We start from the raw sequence: 24023 nt of genomic DNA on the forward strand, positions 1-24023 counted from the left end.
ACCACTTGCCATCCATATCAAGGGGAGGGCTTGATGGAATGTATATGTGGTTTTTGTGGTTTTTGTCCTTGCCTGAGCAGTCAGAGAAACCTGTGTGAAGTCTGCAAACAGGAGCTGAGGGCAAAAACACTCTTCTCACTTATGATCCGCAGCAACTGGTATTCTGAAGCATCCTGCATCCGACAGGGAAGGGAGAACAAAGCCCTACAGTATCTTCTCCCATCCTGGTGTGCAGGTATTTCTGTACATGCACCTTTTAATTAAAAAATATTCCCCCGGATATGCACAACAGCAAATACTGCTTACAGGCTTCATTTAACAAAATTTAGACACCATTTTACTGTAGCAAACAAAACAAAAACACTACCAAACCTCCGCAGCCAGTTATTTATTCATTTAAATAAAATGTCTCAAAGCGATTTAACAATGATTACAATTGCATATTTAAAGGCAACAATGGCTGCAACTGCATATTTTAAAGAATTTGAAACAATTCCATATAACACAATCGAAACTACCACATATGAAAGCAATTTCAAATCCGATAGAAGATTCAGACAGGGATGATCGTATTTCATAATGGGCAAAATGGAGGTTTGTGCATTTGGAAGCATTGCATTAAAAATAAGCATAAAAAAGGCCTGACACTGTTGGAGGGAGCGAGTTGGAAGAGAGATTCCTACTTTCCAGCAGCAGTTAAGCACAATGGTGATCGCTCCAAGCACATTAAAACTTGATTAGATTTACACCTGCCCTCATCTATCTGGAAATGAACATTCCTGACAAAAATACTTAGGCTAGAATAAATCACAGCCTCAGTTCACTCTGTGCTGTGCGCCCCGAATCTTCATCCAAAACGGGTCTCAAAGTTGCCGCAAAGCAACAGAAGTGGCCTCCTGAAGCGACCTCTGGACTGAGCCAAGTCATGTCTGGGGGCTTATTTTTAACCCCCAGGCCCTGCTGCGTCTTCTGCCGGCTGTTGTGTGGAGAAAGGAGGTCAGGGGGTCAGGCTGCGGTGGGCAAAGGAGACATGGCCTCTGAGGAAGTGCCTTTCTCTGGGGCACAGATCCCATTTCACAGGTGGCAGCTGAGGCTCCAGGAATGTGGACCACCGACAGCTGTGGCCTGAGGGGGGGCCAGGATCTTGTTGGGAGTGACTGGGATCAAAGGGCAGGCGTGAAGGCGTCAAGCTGAGGAGGGTTCCTGCTCCCTTCAGTGACACCATCACTGGTTCAGTCAGTGATGCGCGCACTGACCCCCTCAGCTTCTCGATAGAAATGATAGAAATTTATTTATTTAATTGGAAAGAAGAAAGAGTCCCTACCAGAGAGGAACAGCAAACTAAGCTGATGGACTACACCAAAATGCCAAAGCTGACTGGGAAGCTCAGGAACCAAGAGCACAAAAAGTTTTTAAAGGAATGGAAAATTGTAATAATTTATTTAGGAGACCACTGTAAGTAGATGAAAACATTAGCAGTGTTTTTTAATTTTTAAAAAAATATATCTTTATTAATTTAAAATAAATACATTTAAGGAAAAACAAACATACATACAAGTAAACAAACATACAATCAATCAAACAAATAAATAACAGAAAAATCAAACAAACCACCACACTATAAGATACAAGAAGATTAATATAATTATCATCATATATACTCCTGATACTGAACTCAATTATAAAAGTTATAGAGAAGAAATTTAAACATTAGCAGGGTTTTAATGTCACTTGTAATGAAACAGGTATTATGGATAATATGGATAGATTAGGAAATAATATGTAGTTGGAAATGTTTACATTAGGACACATGGAGGGATGGGGGAAGTCACAAGATTCAGAGAAGTCTCTTTATATGGATATGTAAGTGGTACTGTTATAAACTCATTTTTGTAAAATCGAATAAAAAAATGAATGTAAAAAACAAAATTTATTTATTTAAAAGCATTTATAAACTGCTTAATTATTTTTTTTCCTGAGAGGCATACAATGCTTTCTTTCTTTTTCTTTCTTTTTAAAGCACCTTTAAAGAATAATAAAGCCTAAAGCCAATAAAAAGGCATTATAAAAGCATATAAAACAGGCCCCACACCAAGCAGGGGGGCTGCTGCTGGCAAAATCTGAAGTTGCCGGGAGGGTGGAAGAAGGACTGTACTGTTTATAGGAGGCCTAGCGGAGCCTCCAGGGACCTCCCCCACCCCCCCGGAGTAAAAAAAATAAAATCCTAGGCTGGGTGGTATTTTTGTCAAGCTTCTAAGACAAAGACCTTGAGCAAGTACATGCCAGGCAAGTTTGAATTCTACTCTCCACTTTCCCCAGAAATTAAATAATGATAAACACCGAAACAACTGGCAAGCACATTTCTCGGTGTCTCCTGTTGGCAGAATATGGCACTCAGATAAGGATGGATGAATCTGTCAGTTTCAGTTCCCTTATTCCGTCCGTCCATCCCCTTTCCAGTCCTGAATTCAGTCCTCTACATTTCTGCAGCAATTTCCCCTGGTGCAACTCCTCTTTGTACTGAAGGGGCATATTACAATATTGTTCTATATTATCCCAAAGGGGGGAGGTTTCTACACCAGCCAGAGGGACAGGGTTTTTTCTGTTGCTTAAATGTTACAGTGCAAACGGGCCTCTCTTTGGAATGTCTGGCTTAGGCGGGTAAAAGATAAGAGCAAGGTTGAATGGGTCTTATTGTGGCCCCAGACTGGGGGGGGGGACTGAAGACAAGGAGGTGAGTTGAAAGGGAGGAGGGTAACGCAGAAGACAAAGCCCCACCTTAATGCTATTAGTATAAATCACATGTTTTACATGTGAGCACGTGTCGAGGTTCATGGCGTGGAGCGGCTGGTGCAGGAAGGAAAGGGGGGGGGCAAGCCCATGTAAGGACATAGGAAGTTGCCATAACTTTCGGTTTACAAGAAACCAGGTGGTATTGTATTTCGCAAATGTATAAAAAGCTGGCTCGCTCAGAATTCGGGGGCAGACATCGGGCAACGCGTGTCTGTACCATTTTTTTGTCATGACAAAATAAAGGGATTTTTCCTGCTGTCATTTTGACTCTTTTCAAGTGTCTCTACTGCTCCAAGGATCTCATCAGATAAGGGGGTCATAAAGAATGTCCTTCAAACCCTTACTATGCATTTTATGCAAATCTCTCCCTAGTATATGCACCTGTCAACCTACTGTTTGGTTGGAGAACCTTTCTGCAAAAAATCAGAGGTGTGAATTCCAAAGGATAGCCTGTGTTTCAAGAAGTGTGAATCAGGTAAAGGTAAAGGGACCCCTGACTATTAGGTCCAGTTGTGACCGAAGAGAAGAAGGGGGAACACTTCCTACCTCTGATGCACAAACCTGTAACATCACAGAAACAAAACACTGGGGGGGACTTTGTATGGCAGAGATGGGGTAAAGGTAAAGGTAAAGGGAGGTCCAGTCGTGGCCGACTCTGGGGTTGCAGCGCTCATCTCGCTTTATTGGCTGAGGGAGCCGGCGTACAGCTTCCGGGTCATGTGGCCAGCATGACTAAGCCAGTTCTGGTGAACCAGAGCAGTGCATGGTAATGCCGTTTACCTTCCCGCCGGAGTGTTACCTATTTATCTACTTGCACTTTGACGTGCTTTCGAACTGCTAGGTGGCAGGAGCAGGGACTGAGCAATGGGAGCTCACCCCATCACGGGGATTCGAACCGCCAACCTTCTGATCAGCAAGCCCTAGGCTCTGTGGTTTAACCCACAGCGCCACCCGCGTCCCCACTCTGGGACCCCACAGCTAATTCTCCCCTGGCATACAGCTTCCTTCTAATCGGCAAACCCTAGGCTCTGTGGTTTAACCCACAGCACCACCTGTATCCGGTAGTTTCTCATTTAATGCAAACAAAATTGAATTTTCCCTCCATCCTTATACTCAGGTAGAATAGACGGGGTGGAAGGTGTCCTCACCTAATCTGAGGAGTTCCTATCATGCAAGATATAAGTCCTTCTCTTTGCTCATCTATGGAGAAAAAAACATTTTCTCATCCCACCTCTACTTTATAGGCAAGCCTCTGTTCACTTCAATCTTTTGGTATGAAGCCCATCTCAAGTGGGCAGAAATTTCTCGGAAATTCCGCTGCTGGAGGCTGGTCGTCCTCTTTGTTCCTATAAATAGGGGCCCTGACCGCTTCCCTGATCACACAATGCCCTGGGCACAGAGATGTTCCTGGCACTGTCTCCTTGCTGCTGTTCTCCCCCAGCTCCACTGGGAAGATATGACTGCGCTCAGTGGCTCAGTTCGGCTTGCATGCCCAAGGGGGTTGGCAGGGACAGCCAGTCCCCCCCCCTCCCCACCTCACCTTCTCCACTCTGTTTTTCCAAAGGCAGTCGTCCATCACCATCAAGGAAACAGCTGACAATGCAAGCACTCGTGGGACAGCTGGCCTGCCAAGTGGCTGAAAAGGAGGGTGGGGGGATAGGGGGGAGGAGGAGGATGGGAGAGGTGGGTTTCAGCTCAAAATAGCCCTCCAGACCCTCCCAGACACACACACACACACACACTGCTGCTTGGGGTTAGGAAGGAAGACTGATCTGCGCCACTGGCATGGGTTGGTCTAGCCTGGTCCTCGCCTTCACCTTCCTCACAGGTAAGGAGGCTCAGTCCAGGTGGAACTCCTGGGCTCTGATTGATGCACTAAAATGGAGCTCAGAAGCTTTTCATTGGGAGTGGAGAAAGGGGAGGAATTGCTTGGAACTGAGATGAAATGTGAAAGTAGGAAACTCTTATGGGGAGTCAGATGGTTGGGAATGGTCTACACAGCTGGGCAGTGGGTCTCCATGGTTTCAGGCAGGGGACGGCCCCAGCAAAACCTGGAAGTGCAGGTGGGGGCTGATTCTGGGACCGTCTTAATGCAAAGCAGGTTCTCTGCCCCTGAGCTATTGCCCTTCACTAATGAGCAGGGAAGGGGTGGGCAGACCGGATGTCAGAGGGATTTGTCATGGACACAATGCAGTTGTGGGGAACTGGGCACAAAATTTCATGGATTGGAGATGATAGATGATAGAGAGAGAGAGAGAGAGAGAGAGAGAGAGAGAGAGAGAGAGAGAGAGAGATAGATGATATAGATAGATAGATAGATAGATAGATAGATAGATGATAGATAGATAGATAGATAGATGATGATAGATAGATAGAAAGATAGATAGATGATAGATAGATATGAAAGTGGAAAACAGGTAAGTGACACCTAAGGAGCATTTACAACACCTTTGTCCCTTTCAGTTTTAAGCTGCTCCTACCACACTGTGGGTTAAACCACAGAGCCTAGGACTTGCCGATCAGAAGGTCGGCGGTTCGAATCCCTACAACGGGGTGAGCTTGCGTTGCTCAGTCCCTGCTCCTGCCAACCTAGCAGTTCAAAAGCACGTCAAAGTGCAAGTAGATAAATAGGTACCACTCCGGTGGGAAAGTAAACGGCGTTTCTGTGCGCTGCTCTGGTTTGCCAGAAGCAGCTTAGTCCTGCTGGCCACATGACCGGGAAGCTGTATGCCGGCTCCCTTGGCCAGTAAAGCGAGATGAGCGCCACAACCCCAGAGTCGTCCGTGACTGGACCTAATGGTCAGGGGTCCCTTTACCTTTACCACACACACACACACACACACACACAGCGCAAAATTGCATTTATATAGCACTTTTAGATGATCAAATATTTATTTATAACATAGCAATTAATTATGTATACTCTGCCCATCCAGCTAGGTTGCCCCAGCCTCTCTGGGTGGCTTCCAACATTACACAAAAACACAGTATAAAATCATATTGTCTCCGCCTTCCCCGGCCTGAGTTATCTTTACAACAACCCTGTGTGGTAGGTTAGGCACAGAGTCTCAAGGCAATCCAGTGAACTTCCTGGCTGAGTGGGAATTTGAACCCTGGACTTCCAGGTCCCACTGCACAACCACACAGGGATGGGGCAGACACACAGGTGAACAAGCATACAAGTTTGCCTCCTGCCACACACCTCTATCTTGGTCCTCCGACTCACTGCCGCTGCGTGAGTTTTTATGAGGTCCTGCGATGTATTCTGTTTCAGCGACACAATCACGGAATTGTAGAGTTGGGAGGGACCCGTGGGTCATCTAGACCAACCCCCAGCAATGCCATGCTCCAGGGGTGCCCTGCCACCAAAATGCTCACCTACGAGGGCCGGGTTGCAGAGGCAACACGATCCAAACAGAGAACCAGCCTAAGCCCAAGCAGGAGCCAGAGACAAAGTCAGGCACGAGTCCAAGGTCAAGATCCCAGGGAGGTTGGGCAAGAAACAGCACAGCAAGGCAGCAAGACCAGACCCGGGTGCAAGGAGCCAGAGAACGCCATCCTGGAAATCTCAGGAGGGATGACTTAACTGGGCCAAACTTGGGCTTCCTATTGATCAGCCACCTGACATCACAATGGAACGAGGTGTGAGGTGCTTTGAAGTCCCAAAGTTGGGATTTCCCCTTGCAAGACCCTGATAGAAGGGAGGTCTTTCTCCTCCCTTCCTGAGTCCAGGACCATCCGATTATGGCAAGGGAATGACTATTAAACTGCATAGACAGGTCCTAAAATATCCTAGGTAGGAGCAAGTGCCCTCTGAGGAAAGGCTGTGAAGTTTGCCTTCATCCCTCAAAGTCATTGTGGATGGAGAGTCCTGTTTGAGGGAGAGCAGTTGCTGGCCATGTCCATTAGCAAGCCTGAGGGTGGCAGGTGCCAGCCGACAGTCACATTAAGAGTTTTCCAAAGTTCAGTCTCCTCTTGGAGCCGCCCACTCAGCCTCTCGACCCTGCCTGGCTCTATCAACTCCTCAGTAGGCAGCTGCAATTACCCTAATGAAGGCAATTTGCCAGCACTTCTCCCACACATGTCCCTTTTGGATTTTATTGGGCAGTTATCATGGGCTAATAATTTGATAATGTACGGGATTAAAAAATAGTTAGCAAGGTAACCATCTGTGGACTAGACTAGACAGGGATAGATGGCAGGCGGAGCTGAGGGGGCTTTAATATTAATCCATTATTATTTATGGAATGCCACCTGCCTCATTAAATTCCCATTTCTGCCCAGGGATGAAGTAGTTGGGATTTGTGCAGGGGGCGGTTTTTTGCTTAGGGAGGCGGGAGATGATAAAGGTGGAACGTGATAAAGGTGTATGCAAGTATGCTGGGTGTGACGGAAGTAAAAAGGGAGAAGTCTGCCTGTCACTAGAAATTCAATTTGCTTTGCATTTAAAGGTGAACTCATCTAACCTGCACTTTCTGAAAGAAGATGCAAACTGAAACACAGGCATCTTTCAGAATCCACACTTCTCCAAATTTTGCAATGCAATTTGCCAGTCAAGCCACGTGTACAAAAAAAAGCATGTACTAAACAGAATAAAGCGTGCATGGCAATACATATATTACAGTCCAAAAATGCATTATATGATGGGAAATTATTTGCAAAAATATTTATGAATTGAATTGTAGAGTTGAATTGAATTGTAGAGTTGAAAGGGGTACCAAGGATCATTCAATCCCTGCAATGCAATAATTAGGTAACATCACATGCAGAAGTATGTACATTAGGAGGAATTTACATTAAAATGTTTAGGGCTGTTGTTTTCTTAAAAAAAAGAATGCTGATGAAGCAATGCGGAGAACTGAAATTAGAAAAATGAGAAACTGAGAGAAACCAGAATTTTCAGATTTGTCTGTTCCTCCTCATAACATTAGAAGTTTCCTGATGAGATTGAACGGCAGTAAGTGCTGCAGAAACCAAAGAAGGTGATTTCCCCCACTCAGCACACAATTCATTCCCAGAACTCTCAGAGCCGGCCCTACCATTGGGTCGAGTGAGGCAGCCGCCACATTCAGTAGATGCCTGATGTCGGGGAACAGCCATGAGATGTTGGAGGCAGAGCTGGGTGCGCCACACAGCCAGCCCTGCACTCTTTGGCAGCTGTCTGGTCCACACCTGGTCTTCTCTTGCCTTGACCACTATAATCTTCTGCTCTCAAGTCTCCCATTGTCCCACCTGGTTCCCCTCACAGCTATCCAACATTTGGGTGTCATTCACTCCTCTCATTACTCTGATGCCCCTCCTTAGCCTGGCTTTCTGTCCACACCAAAATCCAGCACAAGCTCCTTCTCCTTATCTTCAGGGCCCTTGTCCCCTTTATTTCTCTGCTCTCATATCCTGACACATCTCTGCCCGGGGTCTTTGTCCTCAAGCTCCGCCATCCTCAGGCCTCCTGCTCCCCTTGCAAGGACCCCCACACTTTCTTGCTTGCTGCTCCCCATGTCTAGAGTCACTTTCCCTAACACCTGTGTGACGCCACCTCCTTCACTTCAAATGCTTCCTCGAAACCCTCCTTTTGTGTGGCGAGTTCCTGCCCCGCCCCAGTGGAAATAATGACACATGACACAATTATTAAGGTTAATGGGCTAAAAAAGGCCACACCATGGTTACAGGTGATGAGCGGTATTGGCTTAGGCATTGGTCCTGACTATATCTGACTTCAGCCTGTCCGCTAGAAGTCCAGGAAGGGTTAACCAGCAGTAGGGGGAGTACTGCTGGTGCACATCAACTAGGAACTCCCCCGGGGTCACCACTCGGGGGCGTGCCTTAGGGCCTCACCTCCCTAGGTTTCAGACAGGGCCACGCCCCCCGGAATCCTTTACCAGACTACCCTTCAATATGTGGGGCAGGTGATGGCGTTACCTCCCCTCTTCCATCTACAGTGTAATACCAGTGCCTAACCGCCAATACCCAGAAAGTTGTGACGATTTGCTACAAGGTAGGCGGAAACCACGTGGCTGGTGCCAATTTGCCAAGTGGAAAAATTCCTACCAGGCCCCTCAACGGCGACCAACCAAGGTCCATGGCAAGGTCAAAGAATGAAAACCTTATAGGGCGGGAAAAGCAGGAAGAGCTAGTAAGCAGCAAAGAGGGAGATCCCCGGCCGCCCCTGCTTTAAATAAGGCAGGCCACACCCCCAGAGCCAGCTGATTGGCTGGCCAGGAGGTGACGCGGCCGGGAATCCCCCCAGTCGTGCGGGGGCCGTGAAGCCCGCAACTCCAGCTCCTCCGAAGAGCGGAAGTGGCTTTCCAAGGCACCTTTGGCTCTCCATACATAACAAAGAGTTGCTTCTTCATTGTCTTTCTCCAGCGGTCCTGAGCCGAAACCAGGAGGAGAAGCTTCTCAATGACCTGATGGCCAACTATGACCGCAACTTCCGCCCAGCCAAGGACGAGAGGGACATTGTTGATGTTTCGGTCAAGCTAACCCTCACCAATCTCATCACATTGGTGAGGAAGGAAGGAAGGAATAAAGGCTTTATTTCCTGTCCCCCATGCAACATATAGTTAAACTATGGAACTCCCTTCCACAGGACACAGTGATGGCTTTAAAAGATTAAATTAATGGAGGAGAGGGATATTGATGGTTATTTAGGGCATGTGACTGAATCTTGGGGGCACTGCAGAGGGCCCTATGACTGTCATGTAGAATGGAAAGCAAGAGGTGGATGCCGAATTTTGGCATTTCTTACGTTCTTAACACCTCATACCTAAAATGTACATTTCAGAATTCTGTTGCTCGCTAGCAAGGCTGCATGATCTAGTTCCTAAAGGAAGCACGAATGCATCTGCAGCAAACCCCAATAGCAGGTGGAAATTTAAGGCTCAAGACAGATATATCATTTAAAAAATCACAGCAGGCTCTTCACACATGATGTGAGCCTGGCTTCCCGACTTGCACAGCGAACACACATTATATCAAGCTGAATGTAGCATCAGCCTCCAGTCTTGCCTCTCCTTTTAGCTTTAAGTATGTTCTCCATCATTTTTATTGCTCAAAGCACCCAATGTACATTTATCGGCTCGTACATTCAACCTTAGCCTTGTTTTCAAAAATGAAAGGAGGGAAACGTTTATAAACAGTCGCAAAAGTGGCAGTGCCTTGGGGATGTCGTCATGGGTACAAGCTAACTGGCACCCTTATTTATTTATTTAATTTTATTAAACTTACATACTGCCCTTCATCCAAGGGTCACAGGGTGGTTTGAAGCCACCTCTTGCTGTTTATTTCCACAGAAGTAGTCTCACTAAAGGCCAGGATGCAAAGATGACAGAGACTGCCTCTACAGCCCCCTGTTTGCTGTCAAAAGGTGTAGATTATAGTTCGGGGTAAGTTGTAGCAAGACTGGATCAATGTTACAGTTGTCCAACTGTGAGGGTGTCTCCACCTCCATCGTTCAGCCTAGACACTGAGGGCCCGCCTTGTGGAATGCCCTCCCTGTGGATATCAAGGAGATAAAGAACTACACAACTTTTAGAAGACATCTGAAGGCAGCCCTGTATCAGGAAGTTTGTTATGTTTTATGCTGTTTGCATATCTGTTGAAAACCACCCAGAGTGGCTGCAGCAACGCAGTTAGATGGGCAGGGTACAAATACAATACAGTGGTACCTCCAGTTGCGAATGCGATCCATTCTGGAGGTCCGGCCAGATCCCGAGGTTTCCACAACCCGAGGATCACTGTTCTGCATATGCGCACGGGGCGGTAGACCACTTCTGCGCATGTGTGCGCGGCAAAACCTGGTCTGATACTTCTGGGTCTGCCACATTTGTAACGTGAAGTTTATGTAACCAGAGGTTTACGTAAGCCGAGGTGCTACTGTAAACATAATAACAGCAGCAGCAGCAGCAACAGCAACACTCACCTTTTCTCTGCTCTTTCCAGGCACGGCCCACTCTTTAAAGTTCTGTGTATGAGCATCATTCCCCTCCCCTTCCAGAGCTTTCTCTGTGGAAACCTGCTCTTTGAAGCTCAATTGGAGCAAATGGCAATTGACAGAAAAAATGAATTAGCATTTGCTCCGATTTAGCATTAAAGAGCGGGTTTTCCTGGAGCAAAAAGACAAGTGTGGAACTTTTAAGCACGGACCTGTGCCTGGAAAGAGCAGGGCAAAAGTTAAGTGTGGATAAGACCTTAGATCGGTGTTTCCCTAACTTGGGACTCCAGCTGTTTTTGGACTACAACGCCCATCATCCCTAGCTAGCAGCGGTCAGGGATGATGGGAACTGTAAAAACAGCTGGAGACCCACGTTTGGGAAACACTGCCTTAGACGGTTTCAAAGGAGAATTCATGGAGGATAAGGCTCCAAGGCACGACCTAGATGACTTTAAAAGGGAGAGAGAGCTCTTGTTCTCAGATCCTGTTGTGGGTTTCACACAGGCATCTGGTTGGCCACGGGGAGAACAGGATCCTGCACTAGATGGACCTGATCCAACTACAGGGTTCCTCTTACATTCTAACTCTGTCTTCTCTCTTTTTCCAGAATGAGAGGGACGAGGCTCTCACCACCAACGTTTGGGTAGAACTGGTAAGAGAAGCAGCCCAAGCTTCACCTGTTATCTTTTATGTGTTGTAAATTATGGACCCTTTAACTCCGCGTTTCCTACCCTGGAAGTCGTAAGAGCTAGTAACTTAATTTTTAGTGGGGGTGGGGGTGGGAGAGAAATCCAGGGATACTGATAATTTTGCTAGCATCCTGGATTCTGGGTTTGGGAACTCTAGTTGTGCCTCTAATTGAAATTTACCCTGGATTCAAATTTACCAGGAAGGAAGTCAGCCTCAAGGCAGTAGCATGTTCCATTGCGAAATATCCACCAGGCCGGCCAGTGTGATTAACTGATTTCTTTGTTGGCAGAAATGGCACGATTACCGCCTGCAGTGGGATGCGGCTGATTACGACAACATCAAGTGTTTACGAATCCCCTCCACCATGGTGTGGCTGCCAGACATTGTCCTGGAGAACAAGTCAGTATCCTAAAGGGTTGTTCTCTTCCTCCTCTTCCTCCTCCTCCTCTTCCTCCTCCAGCTCATCTGCCAGCTGGCTGCAGGTGAACTTGGGATTCCCCTTCTGTAGATAGGAGATGTGACCTAGCATGTCTCCTTGTAGCCAGGTAGCTTACTTGATCTTGGTGGGGTCCTCCTGGGCTCTTTCCACAAATTAGTTCCCAGAGAAATTGCTGAGTTTTGGGGGGAAGAGTAGCCTTCACCCAGAAGGAGGCAGTGTCTTTCTCTAGTTCAAAGAATCGTAAAATTGAAAAGTTGGAAGTGACCACAGGGATCATCTAGTCCAACCACTGGCAATGCATGAATCTTTTGCCGAACATGGGGCTTGAACCCACAAACCTGAAATTAAGAGTGTCAGGCTCTACTGACTGAGCCCTCCCTCATGAACTAATTAGCAGGAAGAACAATTAAAACAGAGCTTACAAGCAGCATTTAAGATTGCATTATATAAGTTAGCAATGTCTTCATCATAGAAGATCCTTTTAATAATATTGGTGGGGAACCTCCAGCTCTTGAGGGTATTTTAGGTCCCGAAAACATCTGGATTTGGCCCACAAGGGCTTTTGGGGAAAACTATGCCGACCTGTCTGTTACCAAGCAGATGCCATATGACATTAGACCAACCTAGCGGTTCGAAAGCATGTCAAAGTGCAAGTAGATAAATAGGTACCGTTCTGGTGGGAAGGTAAACAGCGTTTGCTTGTGCTGCTCTGGTTTGCCAGAAGCGGCTTAGTCCTGCTGGCCACATGACCTGGAAGCTGTACGCCGGCTCCCTCGGCCAATAAGCGAGATGAGCACCGCAACCCCAGAGTCGGCCACGACTGGACCTAACGGTGAGGGGTTCCTTTACCTTTACCTTAAGCCCACCTGTCTGTTACCAGGCAGATGCCATACGACATTAGGTGCAGAGAGCTGTCACATCTTATCTAAGTATGCTGATCTTGGCACTAAGCACCACACAACTATGACTGGAGATCATCTTATCTCTGATCTTAGCGCTGTGGCACTTAGTGCTGAGATCAGAGACAACCCCATTTATTTGACTATAGACTGCCAAAAGCATCTTAAATAGTCTTAGAGAGCCAGGAAACAGAAAGGAATCACAAAGCTTTCTTGTAAAGGCCCCATAGAAGAGGGCAGAAGAGGCTCTTTACCAAGATAAGGAGAGGGCTCCCCCCCCTATTTTCTCACTCTGTGGCAGCTCTTAGCTGGGGGGTGAGGCTGCTCTCCTCTGAGACCAGTGCTAGGATAGGGAAGGAAAAAATATGCCGAGTTGCCTCCCCAAAGCAGCACTGGGGCCGAAGAGGAACAGCTCCTATCTCAGCGCTGGTACGGAGAAGATGAAAACACTGCTTTTCTTTAGCAATGCTAGAGTACAAGAGGAGCCTCTCCTCCTATCTCAGCGCAGGTACAGAGCAGAGGGGGGAAAGTGTTTCCTCGCTCCATAGCAGTGCTGGGGCAGGAGAGGAGAGTCTTCTATGTGTGCCTGCCTGCCTGCCTGAATGTGCTTGTGTTGACCATGCCCACCTTTGCCATGCATCCCTCTCAGGGGTGACCAACCTTCAGTGCAGCCCTTGGGTCCCAAACGGTGGGAGAGCTCTGCTGCAAGAGGGTGGGGAAAAGGGATTCCAGTTCTCCTGACCTCTTCCTCCCCTTGTTCCCCTCAGCATCGACGGGGTGTTTGAGGTCGCGCTGTACGTCAACGTCCTGGTGTCCCCCGACGGCAGCATCTCCTGGCTCCCCCCAGCCATCTACCGCAGCGTCTGCCCCATTGTGGTCACTTTCTTCCCCTTCGACTGGCAAAACTGCTCCATGGTGTTCCAGTGAGTACTAGTTGGAGCCTCCTGCACCCGTGGCAGTTCCCTGCGTGATTTAGAGGGTGGAGGGGGGTGTCTCAGTGAGGGTGGAGAGGAAGGCAGTAGATGAAGGGGGACTTATCTTGCTCATTCATGTTCCTACCCCCCACTCCCAAAAAGAAAATGCTACTTGTGTTGGAAATTTTAATGCCTGAAGGGGACTAATAATATATATTCATTTCTAACTGTGGGCACATTTTCTTTCTGCATTTATATCATATTTTTAAAATTAATTTTTCATATGCCAACATATATTTGTTTGTGTTTACTTATTTAACGAAATGTATCTGCCGTTTGATTGTTAGTTCCCCACTTCTAAGCAGTTGCATAAATTCAAAGTATGCAGCCCTATACACTGAAATTACTTTAGAAAATACCTATATACATTATAAAACATACACCGAAACAATATACATGATAATGAGAGGATAAACAGGTATTTTAAATAATCATTTTATCCGTTCGTACATTTACTTATATTAGCATGTAACCTGATACCTAAAGTTCTCTTTTTATATCTCACACAACCAGTTCCCAACAGTCTAACATTTCTCTAAAATTTTCATATTTCTTTAACATGAATAATATCAATTTAACAATTGCCACCTGCTCCCATAAAGCACTAACTAATTCTTCCTTATTCAGTTTACGGCCATCCTTCTAAGTCCTCCTTGCTAGAGCTGAAAATATCCAACACTTGAGTGAGGATATTCTTCTGTATCCTTTGATCATTCCCATTGCTCAAAAGGCATAAAGAGGGATCATTGGTCTACCTCAGTCCAAATATTTCATTTACAGCCAAAATCACAATATGCTGATAACGTCTGGCCTTCCAACAACCCCACCAGATGTGAACCATGGACTCGGATCTGATGAACCTTGGTTATCTGTATATTGTAGCACAGGAAGGGATTCTGCTCTGGTCTAGAGGCCTCTGGAAGTGATTGGCTGAATTGCACTGGTGTCACAGAAGGCCTGGCAGGCGTTCTCTGGCAGGAATTGTGGCTAAAGAATCCTTGACCAATGGCAATCCAACTTCTAGCTGAAAACCCTCATTGAAGGAGAGTCCCCCACTTTCCAAAGGAATCCATTCCACTGTTGAACAGCTCTTACCATCAGAAGGTTCCTCCTAGTGTTTAGTGGCAAACTCCGTTTTTTGTAACTGGTTCAGCTCCTACCCTCTGTAGCAGCAGAAAAAAAACCTTACTTGATTTGGCCTTGATGTTTTTCCTGATGTTGGGAAAGATTGAGGGCACAAGGAGAAGGGGACGACAGAGGACGAGATGGTTGGACAGTGTTCTTGAAGCTACAAACATGAGTCTGACCAAACTGCGGGAGGCAGTGGAAGACGGGGTGCCTGGTGTGCTCTGGTCCATGGGGTCACGAAGAGTCGGACACGACTAAACGACTAAACAACAACAACAACAACAATTTGGCCTTACTGAGTGATTTTATGTTCAAGGTCACAGACCTACAATGCCCGTGAAATCAACCTGCTGTTGACCGTCGAAGATGAGCAGACAATAGAATGGATCTTTATTGACCCTGAAGCTTTCACAGGTAACCCCACCTGCATGCAAGCCGAGGGGGACAACAGGTGGGAGGAGGTAATGATGCTGTCCAAATCCTTATAAGAACATCAAAAAACATAAGACTAGTCTTGTTGCATTGCGTTGGCTAAATTCAGCCTCCAGTTTCCTGCAGCAGTGAGTCTCATGCCTCTGCGAAACCTGCAAAGTCTCCAAGGAAAAGGGACACCCTTCCTCTGTCATTTGTTCCCATCCTTTGGTATTTACAGTTAAATTGCCCCTTAACATGGAGGCTCCATTTAATAGTAACTGACAGATATATCCTCAGTGCCAAGTTATTTTTTAAGGCTTTCTAAGCAACCGTCCGTACCTGCAGTGAATCCCACGAGTTAACTATAGAGGAAGTACATCTGTTTTTCTAGTCCTGATCCTACTGCCTGCCAGCTTTGCTGGCAAACTCCCCTGATTTCTAATGTTAGAAAATGTTCAAGGGATAAATCTCTCTCTCTCCCTCCCTCCACCTGGCACCACACTTTAGGAAACGACAGGGCTGCCTAAAATCCTGAGGGCATTTGGAGGATTTGGAAAACAAAAGCATTTTTGGCACAGATACCACAAGGGTGAAGCATCATTTAGATCAGGGGTCAGCAAACTTTTTCAGCAGGGGGCCGGTCCACTGCCCCTCAGACCTTGTGGGGGGCCAGGACTATATTTCGAAGAAGAAAAAATGAACGAATTCCTATGCCCCACAAATAACCCAGAGATGCATTTTAAATAAAAGCACACATTCTACTCATGTAAAAACACGCTGATTCCTGAACCGCCCGTGAGCCAGATTGAGAAGGCGATTGGGCCGCATCTGGCCCCCAGGCCTTAGTTTGCCTACCCATGATTCAGATGCTCCCTGGCCCTGGTGGAGGCAGGGCAGTCGAGTTGTTCTGAGTGGGCGAAACGATTTAGCAGGGAAACTGTTTAACTATAAACCATAGAATCATGGAAGTGTAGAATTGGAAGAGAACCTGAGGGCCATCGAAGCTCTGTCCATGAGGTGTAAGTCAGGGCATTTCGTATAATCAATTTGACATACCAAACATGAGAAACAGATGGAATAAAGAACTGGAGGTTTGTATCTCACCCAGTCAGTAGGACAATGTTTTTAACTTTGGTAGCTAATGTGTCGTTAGATTATGAATTATGCATTATACAACAAAAAGTAATATTTAGAATTCATTGGACTCTACTACACCTGCACAGAAAGGGATGATCTACAACAACATGCTGCACATAATAAGGAAATGCTTCTTTGAAACATGCTTATGCAGTATCTGACGCTTGCAAATTTCTGGAGGAAAATATTAAGATGTATAAATACTGCTTTGGGGGATATTTTAAAATTGCCATAGGATAATATTATCCTAAGCCACATACCAACCATATGGGGTTTGACTGCGGTCAACATAAATTAGGGCTGCCTTGTGTCCGGGTTTTCCTGGACATATCCAGGATTCATCTGCCAGAAATAGCGTCCAGGCGGAATTTCCAAAATCACTAAAAATGTGTGGGGAAACCCAAATAATAATAATAAATTTTATTTATACCCCGCCCTCCCCAGCCAAGACCGGGCTCAGGGCGGCTAACAACCGGTAATAAAAACAAGTTGATTAAAATACAATTTAAAAAACAAGATTAAAATACAACATTAAAACATTAAGATGCAGCCTCTTCACAGGAGGAGAAAGGAAAAAGAAAGAGTGTCAACCCACGTCAGAAGTGGGCAAATTTCCTTAAAAGGTCAACAACTTTTGTGCCCAGGTTCCCACTTTTAGAAATATGGCAACCCTAATGTAAGTGGACTCTTCATGCCCTTATTTCTGCTAAAAGACTGGTATCGAGACACTGGAAAGATAATACCATGGCCCCCTTTTTCCAGCTGCATTGCATTATGGGTAACATTCCAGGGGCCACAATCCAGTGGTGAATGGGGCCATGGGCAAAAGGTGGGTGGAGCAATGCATGCAAATTTCCCCTTTCTAGACAAACCCTTTCTACACTCCTTCCTCCATCCAGACTAGCAGGAGACATTATCAGAACTCAAGGGCACATTCTAGCCAGGCACAAATCCTTGGGGTGGGTGTGAGGCAGGGCTGAGGAGGAGGTGTGGCTAAGGAAGGGGGTGAAGAGAGTCCTGAGGACTTGGAGGGCTGCACTTGGGGTCCCTCTTCGGCTTTGCTAGGCCTTGCACCTGGGAATCACACCTGTCACCTGTTTGCATCCACCTCTTAATGGCTTCCAAGGTTTGCCTCACTTTGCTCTCTGGCCATGTGTGTCCCCCCACCCCCAGACTGCTTCTGTGGGTTATTAATAAGAATCACTGCAGGAGAATGTTTGGCATTTGTCATCCCCCCCCCTCCTTTGTTCTGCTGGCTCCTCTCCTTCCCTCCCAGCCACTCCTAAAGCTAACAGTTACATTTCAGCCAATTGATCCAGGAACGCAGCCGTCGCCAGCAGCTGCCGCCGCCATTCTCCATCATGTTTTAATAGCATCTCGGAGGTGGAAAAGTTCCTCTTTGGAAGCGAGAGGCTTTCTTGTTTTTTCATGATGGGGGACAAGCCAGTTATTTTGCACGGTTAAAAATCTATCTCTCCTGCAGACGGCGGGGGGAATAAACAAGAAAACACCAGCTTAATAACGTGTCACGCTTGGCTTCGTGAGAGAGAGAGAGAGAGAGAGAGAGAGAGAGAGAGAGGGAGAAATGTGGGCTTTTATATGGCAGCCGGGCTACTGGAGGCCTTGGGGACCAAACACATGGAAGAATCTGCTCTTTCTCCATCAGATTCCAGCTTCTGGCAGAAGTCCCTCTGGGCTGCCAGGCAGTAAGCTGGCAGCTCCAGGCATCCTGGCCCAGATGATCGGATGAGTCTTGCTATTGTGGATATATCGTTCACACAGGGCTCTAAATCCTCACTCAGATCCAGGGCACTTTTCTCAGGGACTCTGTTATGTCAGTTCTCTCTCTGTCTCTCTCTCTCTCACACACACACACACACATACACCAGGTAGGAAAGGGATTTCTCTCTGCACCTTTATTGTTTGCACTCATTTCCCCATCAGCTCGTTCGTCGCCAGCAGGTCCCTTTCCCCAGGCTCCGTTCCTCATCTCAGTGTGGCAGCAATTTAGCCAGGCAGAGCAATTTAGACAAGTTTTGTCCCCTCCTTATCTTCCTCTCTCTTGATTTCTGCAAGGGCAACACTGAGACCGTGGAGAAGGGGGAAGCTGCTGGGCAAAGTGGGTGTGTCTGGGGCAAACTGAGGTTGGAGGGGCCTTAGTGAAACAGGCACTACTGCCCACAAATGTTTGGAAGATGGGGAGCTCAAGGTGGTCCGGAGGCAATGAGCGATGCTTTCTTTTCAGGTGCATTATTAGTTGGGCGAAGGCAACATTTCTCATCAAAGAATTATTTGACAGGCTTTTGAGATCTCCTGTTGGAGACTATCTCTGCTGGAGAATATTCTGCAGAATAGCCACTCCAATTTTGCAAAGCAAGAACTTTGGGTGCTGCTGTGACCCAGAATTAATATCATTTAATGTTATTTCCATATTGTTGAAGGAGGGAACAGGGCTAGAAACTTGGTGCGCATGTGTTTGTTTTAAAAGGTTGGGGTGTGAGAATTCATGGTGATGCCAAAAATAGGGAATTGCAGAAAAGTTGGAGGGGGAGAGCTCTGAGCTGCTGGTCTCAGAAGCTCCATGGTTAATGTGACCGATATTTGTGTGTAGGAAAGCTTTGCTTTGCTCCTACCCACATGACGCTGCCTTTTCCCGACAGAGAACGGGGAATGGGCAATCAAGCACCGGCCAGCCAAGAAGGTTGTGAACGCCCAGCACTTCACGCCAGATGACATCGGGTACCAGCAGATCATCTTCTTCCTCATCATCCAGAGGAAGCCACTCTTCTACATCATCAACATCATCATCCCTTGCGTGCTCATTTCCTCGGTTGCTGTGCTGGTGTACTTCCTCCCCGCGAAAGGTCAGCGCCAAAAGTATCACTGTGGACTCAGCTATACAGCTTCAAATAAGTGTGTTGTAAAGTGCAATATACAAATGTGACACCAGATGGCGACAGTGAGCTATGGCAAATTCAATGTATTTTTCAAAACTTTTTTAAAAAAAGCATTTTCACAGCATTTTTTAATATGTTTGTGGATTCCACCTGTGGTGCTTTGGTTGGCCTGGGTTAGGTCTGGCTAGCCTGTGGCCCTCCGGGTGTTGATGGATGATGGGAACTGTAGTCTGGAAAGCCCAGCTTCCGCCACCCTGGGCTAAGGATTCAGCACTCTGGACAGCTCCCAGGGTTTGCTTCACAGGGAGGCTAGGAACCGGGTTGGTCAAGAGCAAGTGGAAATTGGTGGGTCTTCCGATGCGGCTGAACTCCAACTCCCATCAGTCCCAGCCAGCACAGTCAGTGGTCAAGGATGATGGGAACTGTAGTCCTGCAATAGCAGAAGACCATCCAGGACAGGGGGAATTAAGTGTGTGCCTTCTGGTTTTTGCAGCAGGCACATGTTTAGCATGACACGGGCTACAATCGCCTCCAAATTTTCACTGTCGAAAGCCCCCTCACAATTCCCAGGCCTATTTATTCATTTCATCAGATATCTAAGTTGCCCCTTCATCCAAACAGACTGCAGACAGGTGTAAATCAGTAAACATAGGGTAACCTCTTTATGCCTGGGTCTTTGGCCCCTGGGGAGTCCATTTTCAGGACCCCCCCCCCGCTTACTGTGGCTGCATTTTTCTCAATCTTCTAGTAAGAACCAACTCCACCTGACGATAAAATATAAAACCCGCATAAAAAGCGAAGTGCAGAAATGGAACATAAAGCATGAAACAGATCATAAAACAGTATCAAAATCCTAAAACCATCAAGAATTAAAAACTGCTGGAATAAAATTTGGGAAGGCTTAGGAGAAAAGAAGCATTTTCTGTAGGTGTCAAGAACTGGTATAACAACAGCAAAGTGATGACATAAGAGAAGACTCCTGGATCAGGCCAATGGTCCATCTAGTCCAAAGTCCTGCTTTCTCAATGCCGTGTATAATTTTATAAACTTCTATCATGTCTCCAGGGACGCAGGTGGCGCTGTGGGTTAAACCACAGAGCCTAGGACTTGCCGATCAGAAGGTTGGTGGTTTGAATCCCCGTGACGGGGTGAGCTCCCGTTGCTCGGTCCCTGCTCCTACCAACCTAGCAGTTCGAAAGCATGTCAAAGTGCAAGTTGATAAATAGGTACCGCTCCGGCGGGAAGGTAAATGGCATTTCCGTGTGCTGCTCTGGTTCGCCAGAAGTGGCTTAGTCATGCTGGCCACATGACATGGAAGCTGTACACTGGCTCCCTCGGCCAGTAAAGCGAGATGAGCGCCGCAACCCCAGAATTGGCCATGACTGGACCTATGTAATGGTCAGGGGTCCCTTTACCTTTACTACCATGTCTCCTCTAACTCAAAAGCCCCAATGCTGCAACCTTTCCTCTTAGGAGAGTCACTCCCTGAATCTACAGGACCCTGAATTCCTCAACACGATGAGAGAGGAGGAAAAACTTCTCTCCATCCAAACAATGCAAAACAGCACACAGTGGCAGGTTGAGAATCCCTCCCTCTAACCTGATAGATCAGCTCCTGCCTGCCTTGCCACCTCTGTTTAGCAGAAAAGAGCTGAAAAAGCTCAGAGCAAAACTGGGTCCCATCTCAGCAGGAACAAGGCCAAGATGCAGCCACGTGGCCTAGTGGCAACTGGTAGTTTGATAGATAAAGCCCCTCGTCCCCTAGCCTGCGATTAGGCAGTGGAAACACCTGCAGATGGGACTCACAGAGCATCCTAGTAGAACAGAGTTGTTTTTAGGGTTCAGAAGACACAGGGTGGAAGGTGCTTTGCATTTTGAGGGCTCTGCCTCTCCCATCTCTCATCCTGGTGCCGTTTACTGGATGTGAGGGCTGGGGCAGGGCAGAAGCAAGATTGGGAGTAGGGCTGGCACACAAGTGAGAGGGGCTTGATCCAGCCGCAGCCCTGCTCTTCCTAATGTCTCCAAGACCAAGACTTGAATTGAGTTGGGGAGGTTCATAAGGAGCTCCTGGCTCACCAAGGCCAGCTTGGTGGGAGTCAATCAATGACATGGTCCAGAGGCTGATGTCTCTTTCTCTGCTAGTCTGGGGTTTTGACTATGCTGAGAACCAATCAGCGAAGCATCCCTTTCTTTTAACCCTGTGGCAGTAGAAAAAAAATGGAGTTGGAAGGGGGCATGGTCCTAAGTTTAGAGAGGAAGCCCCGGTACTATTTCAGATACGGTTAAGTACTTAATTCGTTCCGGAGGTCCATTCTTAACCTGAAACTGTTCTTAACCTGAGGTACCACTTTAGCTAATGGGGCTTCTTGCTGCCGCTGTGCTGCCCCCGCACCATTTCTGTTCTCATCCTGAAGCAAAGTTCTTAACCGGAGGTACTATTTCTGGGTTAGCAGAGTCTGTAACCTGAAGCGTCTGTAACCTGAAGCGTCTGTAACCTGAGGTACCACTGTATTCCCTGCCTGTCAACTGCTGGGAGGAGGACAATAAGTGATACTTCTGCATCCCAGGCCTCTATTTTCAGAGCAACTAGGCATTCCTGGGGTGAACCTTCTTGGGACGGGGCATGAGAGCACGATGAAGCAAGGCAGAAGCCTTATTGCCTCGCTCTCTCTTCTCTCTCTCTCTCTCTCTCTCTCTCTCTCTCTCTCTCTCTCTCTCTCTCTCTCTCTGCAGCTGGTGGTCAGAAGTGCACAGTTTCAATCAACGTCCTCCTGGCCCAGACCGTCTTCCTCTTCCTGATTGCAAAAAAGGTCCCCGAAACCTCGCAGGCAGTGCCGCTCATTGAAAAGTAAGCAAACGATGTTTAGGGAAGCTTTTAATGTTTGATGCATTACTGTATTTTAATATTTTGTTGGAAGCCACCCAGAGTGGCTGGGGAAGCCCAGCCAGATGGGTGGGGTATAAATAAATTATTATTATTATTATTATTATTATTATTATTATTATTATTATTATTATTATGTCCCGTAGGTGGCAGTGATGGCCTCCAGCTTGGGTGGCTTTAAAGGAGAATTAGACAAATAAATAGTTTCCAAAAAGCCACTCCTTTCATTTTAGCAAAGATTCCCCTGCACTGGGGCATCGGCATGTTTCTGATGTTATTACACCAGTTCATCACTGAAGTGGCAACTCTTTGCGAAAGGGAGTTGCGGAATTTATCTTCCCAACACTGTTGTGCGACAGATAATGGATAAATCCATTTTGCCGGTGGGGAATGAGGGAGAGGTAGCAGCTTGTCCAAGGCCCCGTGAGAAGCCTGCAAGAGTGGCAGGACGTGAGCTCTAGATGTTGGATTTGATCTCCGGCTGTTGGCATGGCTTTATTTTATTATGGCGGAAGCTCTTGAGGGCTAGCATCCACTTCATCAGATTTTTTTTTAAAAAAATAATATTTATTAAAGTTTTAAAGATTACAAAAAGAAAAAGTAAATACACCATATTAAACAAAAACAAAACAACACATCACAATAAGGAAGAAAAAGAAAGAAAAAAGAAGAAGAAAACAGAAAAATAAAAACCATTAAAAAAACACAGCGAATCTTCCCATAACATATCTTTCATTTGCTTGTTTCCTTGACCTCCTCACACCTCCCTTTTTTGTATTCTAGTTCGATTAACTATTTCAGCAAATCCTTTCCATCTTTTCCAATTTTTGTCCTGTAATTTATCTTAATATAATGTAACTTTACTTTCCCTCCTTTCACCAATTAACAGTCTGTTTTTTCCTAAATCTTTATAACATTTCTGCTAAAACCACATAACTTCATTCCAACATCCTTCTAACATTCATTAATTGTACAATGTTTCTGTAGATAGTCTTTAAATTTCTTCCAATCTTCCTCCACCGACTCTTCTCCCTGGTCTCGGATTCTGCCAGTCATTTCCGCCAGTTCCATGTAGTCCATCACCTTCATCTGCCACTCTTCCCGGGTGGGTAGATCTTGTGTCTTCCAGTACTTTGCAATAAGTATTCTTGCTGCTGTTGTAGCATACATAAAGAAAATTCTATCCTTCTTTGGCACCAATTGGCCGACCATGCCCAGGAGAAAGGCCTCTGGTTTCTTCAGAAAGGTATGTTTAAATACCTTTTTCATTTCATTATAGATCATCTCCCAGAAAGTCTTAATCCTTGGGCATGTCCACCAAAGGTGAAAGAATGTACCTTCAGTCTCTTTACATTTCCAACATTTATTATCGGGCAAATGATAAATTTTTGCAAGCTTGACTGGTGTCATATACCACCTGTATATCATTTTCATAATATTCTCTCTTAAGGCATTACATGCCGTGAACTTCATACCTGTGGTCCATAACTGTTCCCAGTCAGCCATCATAATGTTATGTCCAACATCTTGTGCCCATTTAATCATAGCAGATTTCACCGTTTCATCCTGAGTGTTCCATTTCAACAGCAAGTTATACATTCTTGACAAGTTCTTAATTTTAGGATTTAACAGTTCTGTTTCCAATTTTGATTTTTCCACCTGGAAGCCAATTTTTTTGTCCAAATTATATGCCTCCATTATCTGGTAATAATGAAGCCAATCTCGCACTCTATTTTTTAATTTTTCAAAACTCTGCAGTTTTAATCTGTCTTCCTCTAGTTCCAAAATTTCCCAATATTTCGGCCATTTGGCCTCCATATTGAGTTTTTTCTGAG

The 24023-nt window shown here is 46.2% G+C and overlaps 1 protein-coding gene across 3 annotated transcripts in view; it reads left to right on the forward strand.

Moving 5' to 3' along the window:
* Window positions 1-4498: 4498 nt before the first annotated feature.
* The window catches only part of CHRNG (cholinergic receptor nicotinic gamma subunit), a 36174-nt gene continuing 16649 nt past the window's right edge, over window positions 4499-24023 (forward strand). Inside the window, exons 1-9 of one of the 3 annotated variants that reach the window (XM_083612884.1) lie at window positions 4522-4621; window positions 7725-7775; window positions 9160-9299; window positions 11334-11378; window positions 11706-11815; window positions 13522-13677; window positions 15173-15270; window positions 19068-19271; window positions 22038-22152. In XM_083612884.1, coding sequence (XP_083469010.1) covers window positions 9204-9299; window positions 11334-11378; window positions 11706-11815; window positions 13522-13677; window positions 15173-15270; window positions 19068-19271; window positions 22038-22152 — 824 coding nt within the window. In that variant the 5' untranslated portion in view covers window positions 4522-4621; window positions 7725-7775; window positions 9160-9203. Of the gene's footprint in view, window positions 4622-7724; window positions 7776-9159; window positions 9300-11333; window positions 11379-11705; window positions 11816-13521; window positions 13678-15172; window positions 15271-19067; window positions 19272-22037; window positions 22153-24023 lie in introns of all 3 variants that reach the window. The other 2 variants (XM_083612883.1, XM_083612885.1) reach the window with 2 other exon arrangements.

The sequence above is a fragment of the Podarcis filfolensis genome (assembly GCF_964270895.1).
Source record: "Podarcis filfolensis genome assembly, chromosome: 5".
Lineage (NCBI taxonomy): Eukaryota > Metazoa > Chordata > Lepidosauria > Squamata > Lacertidae > Podarcis > Podarcis filfolensis.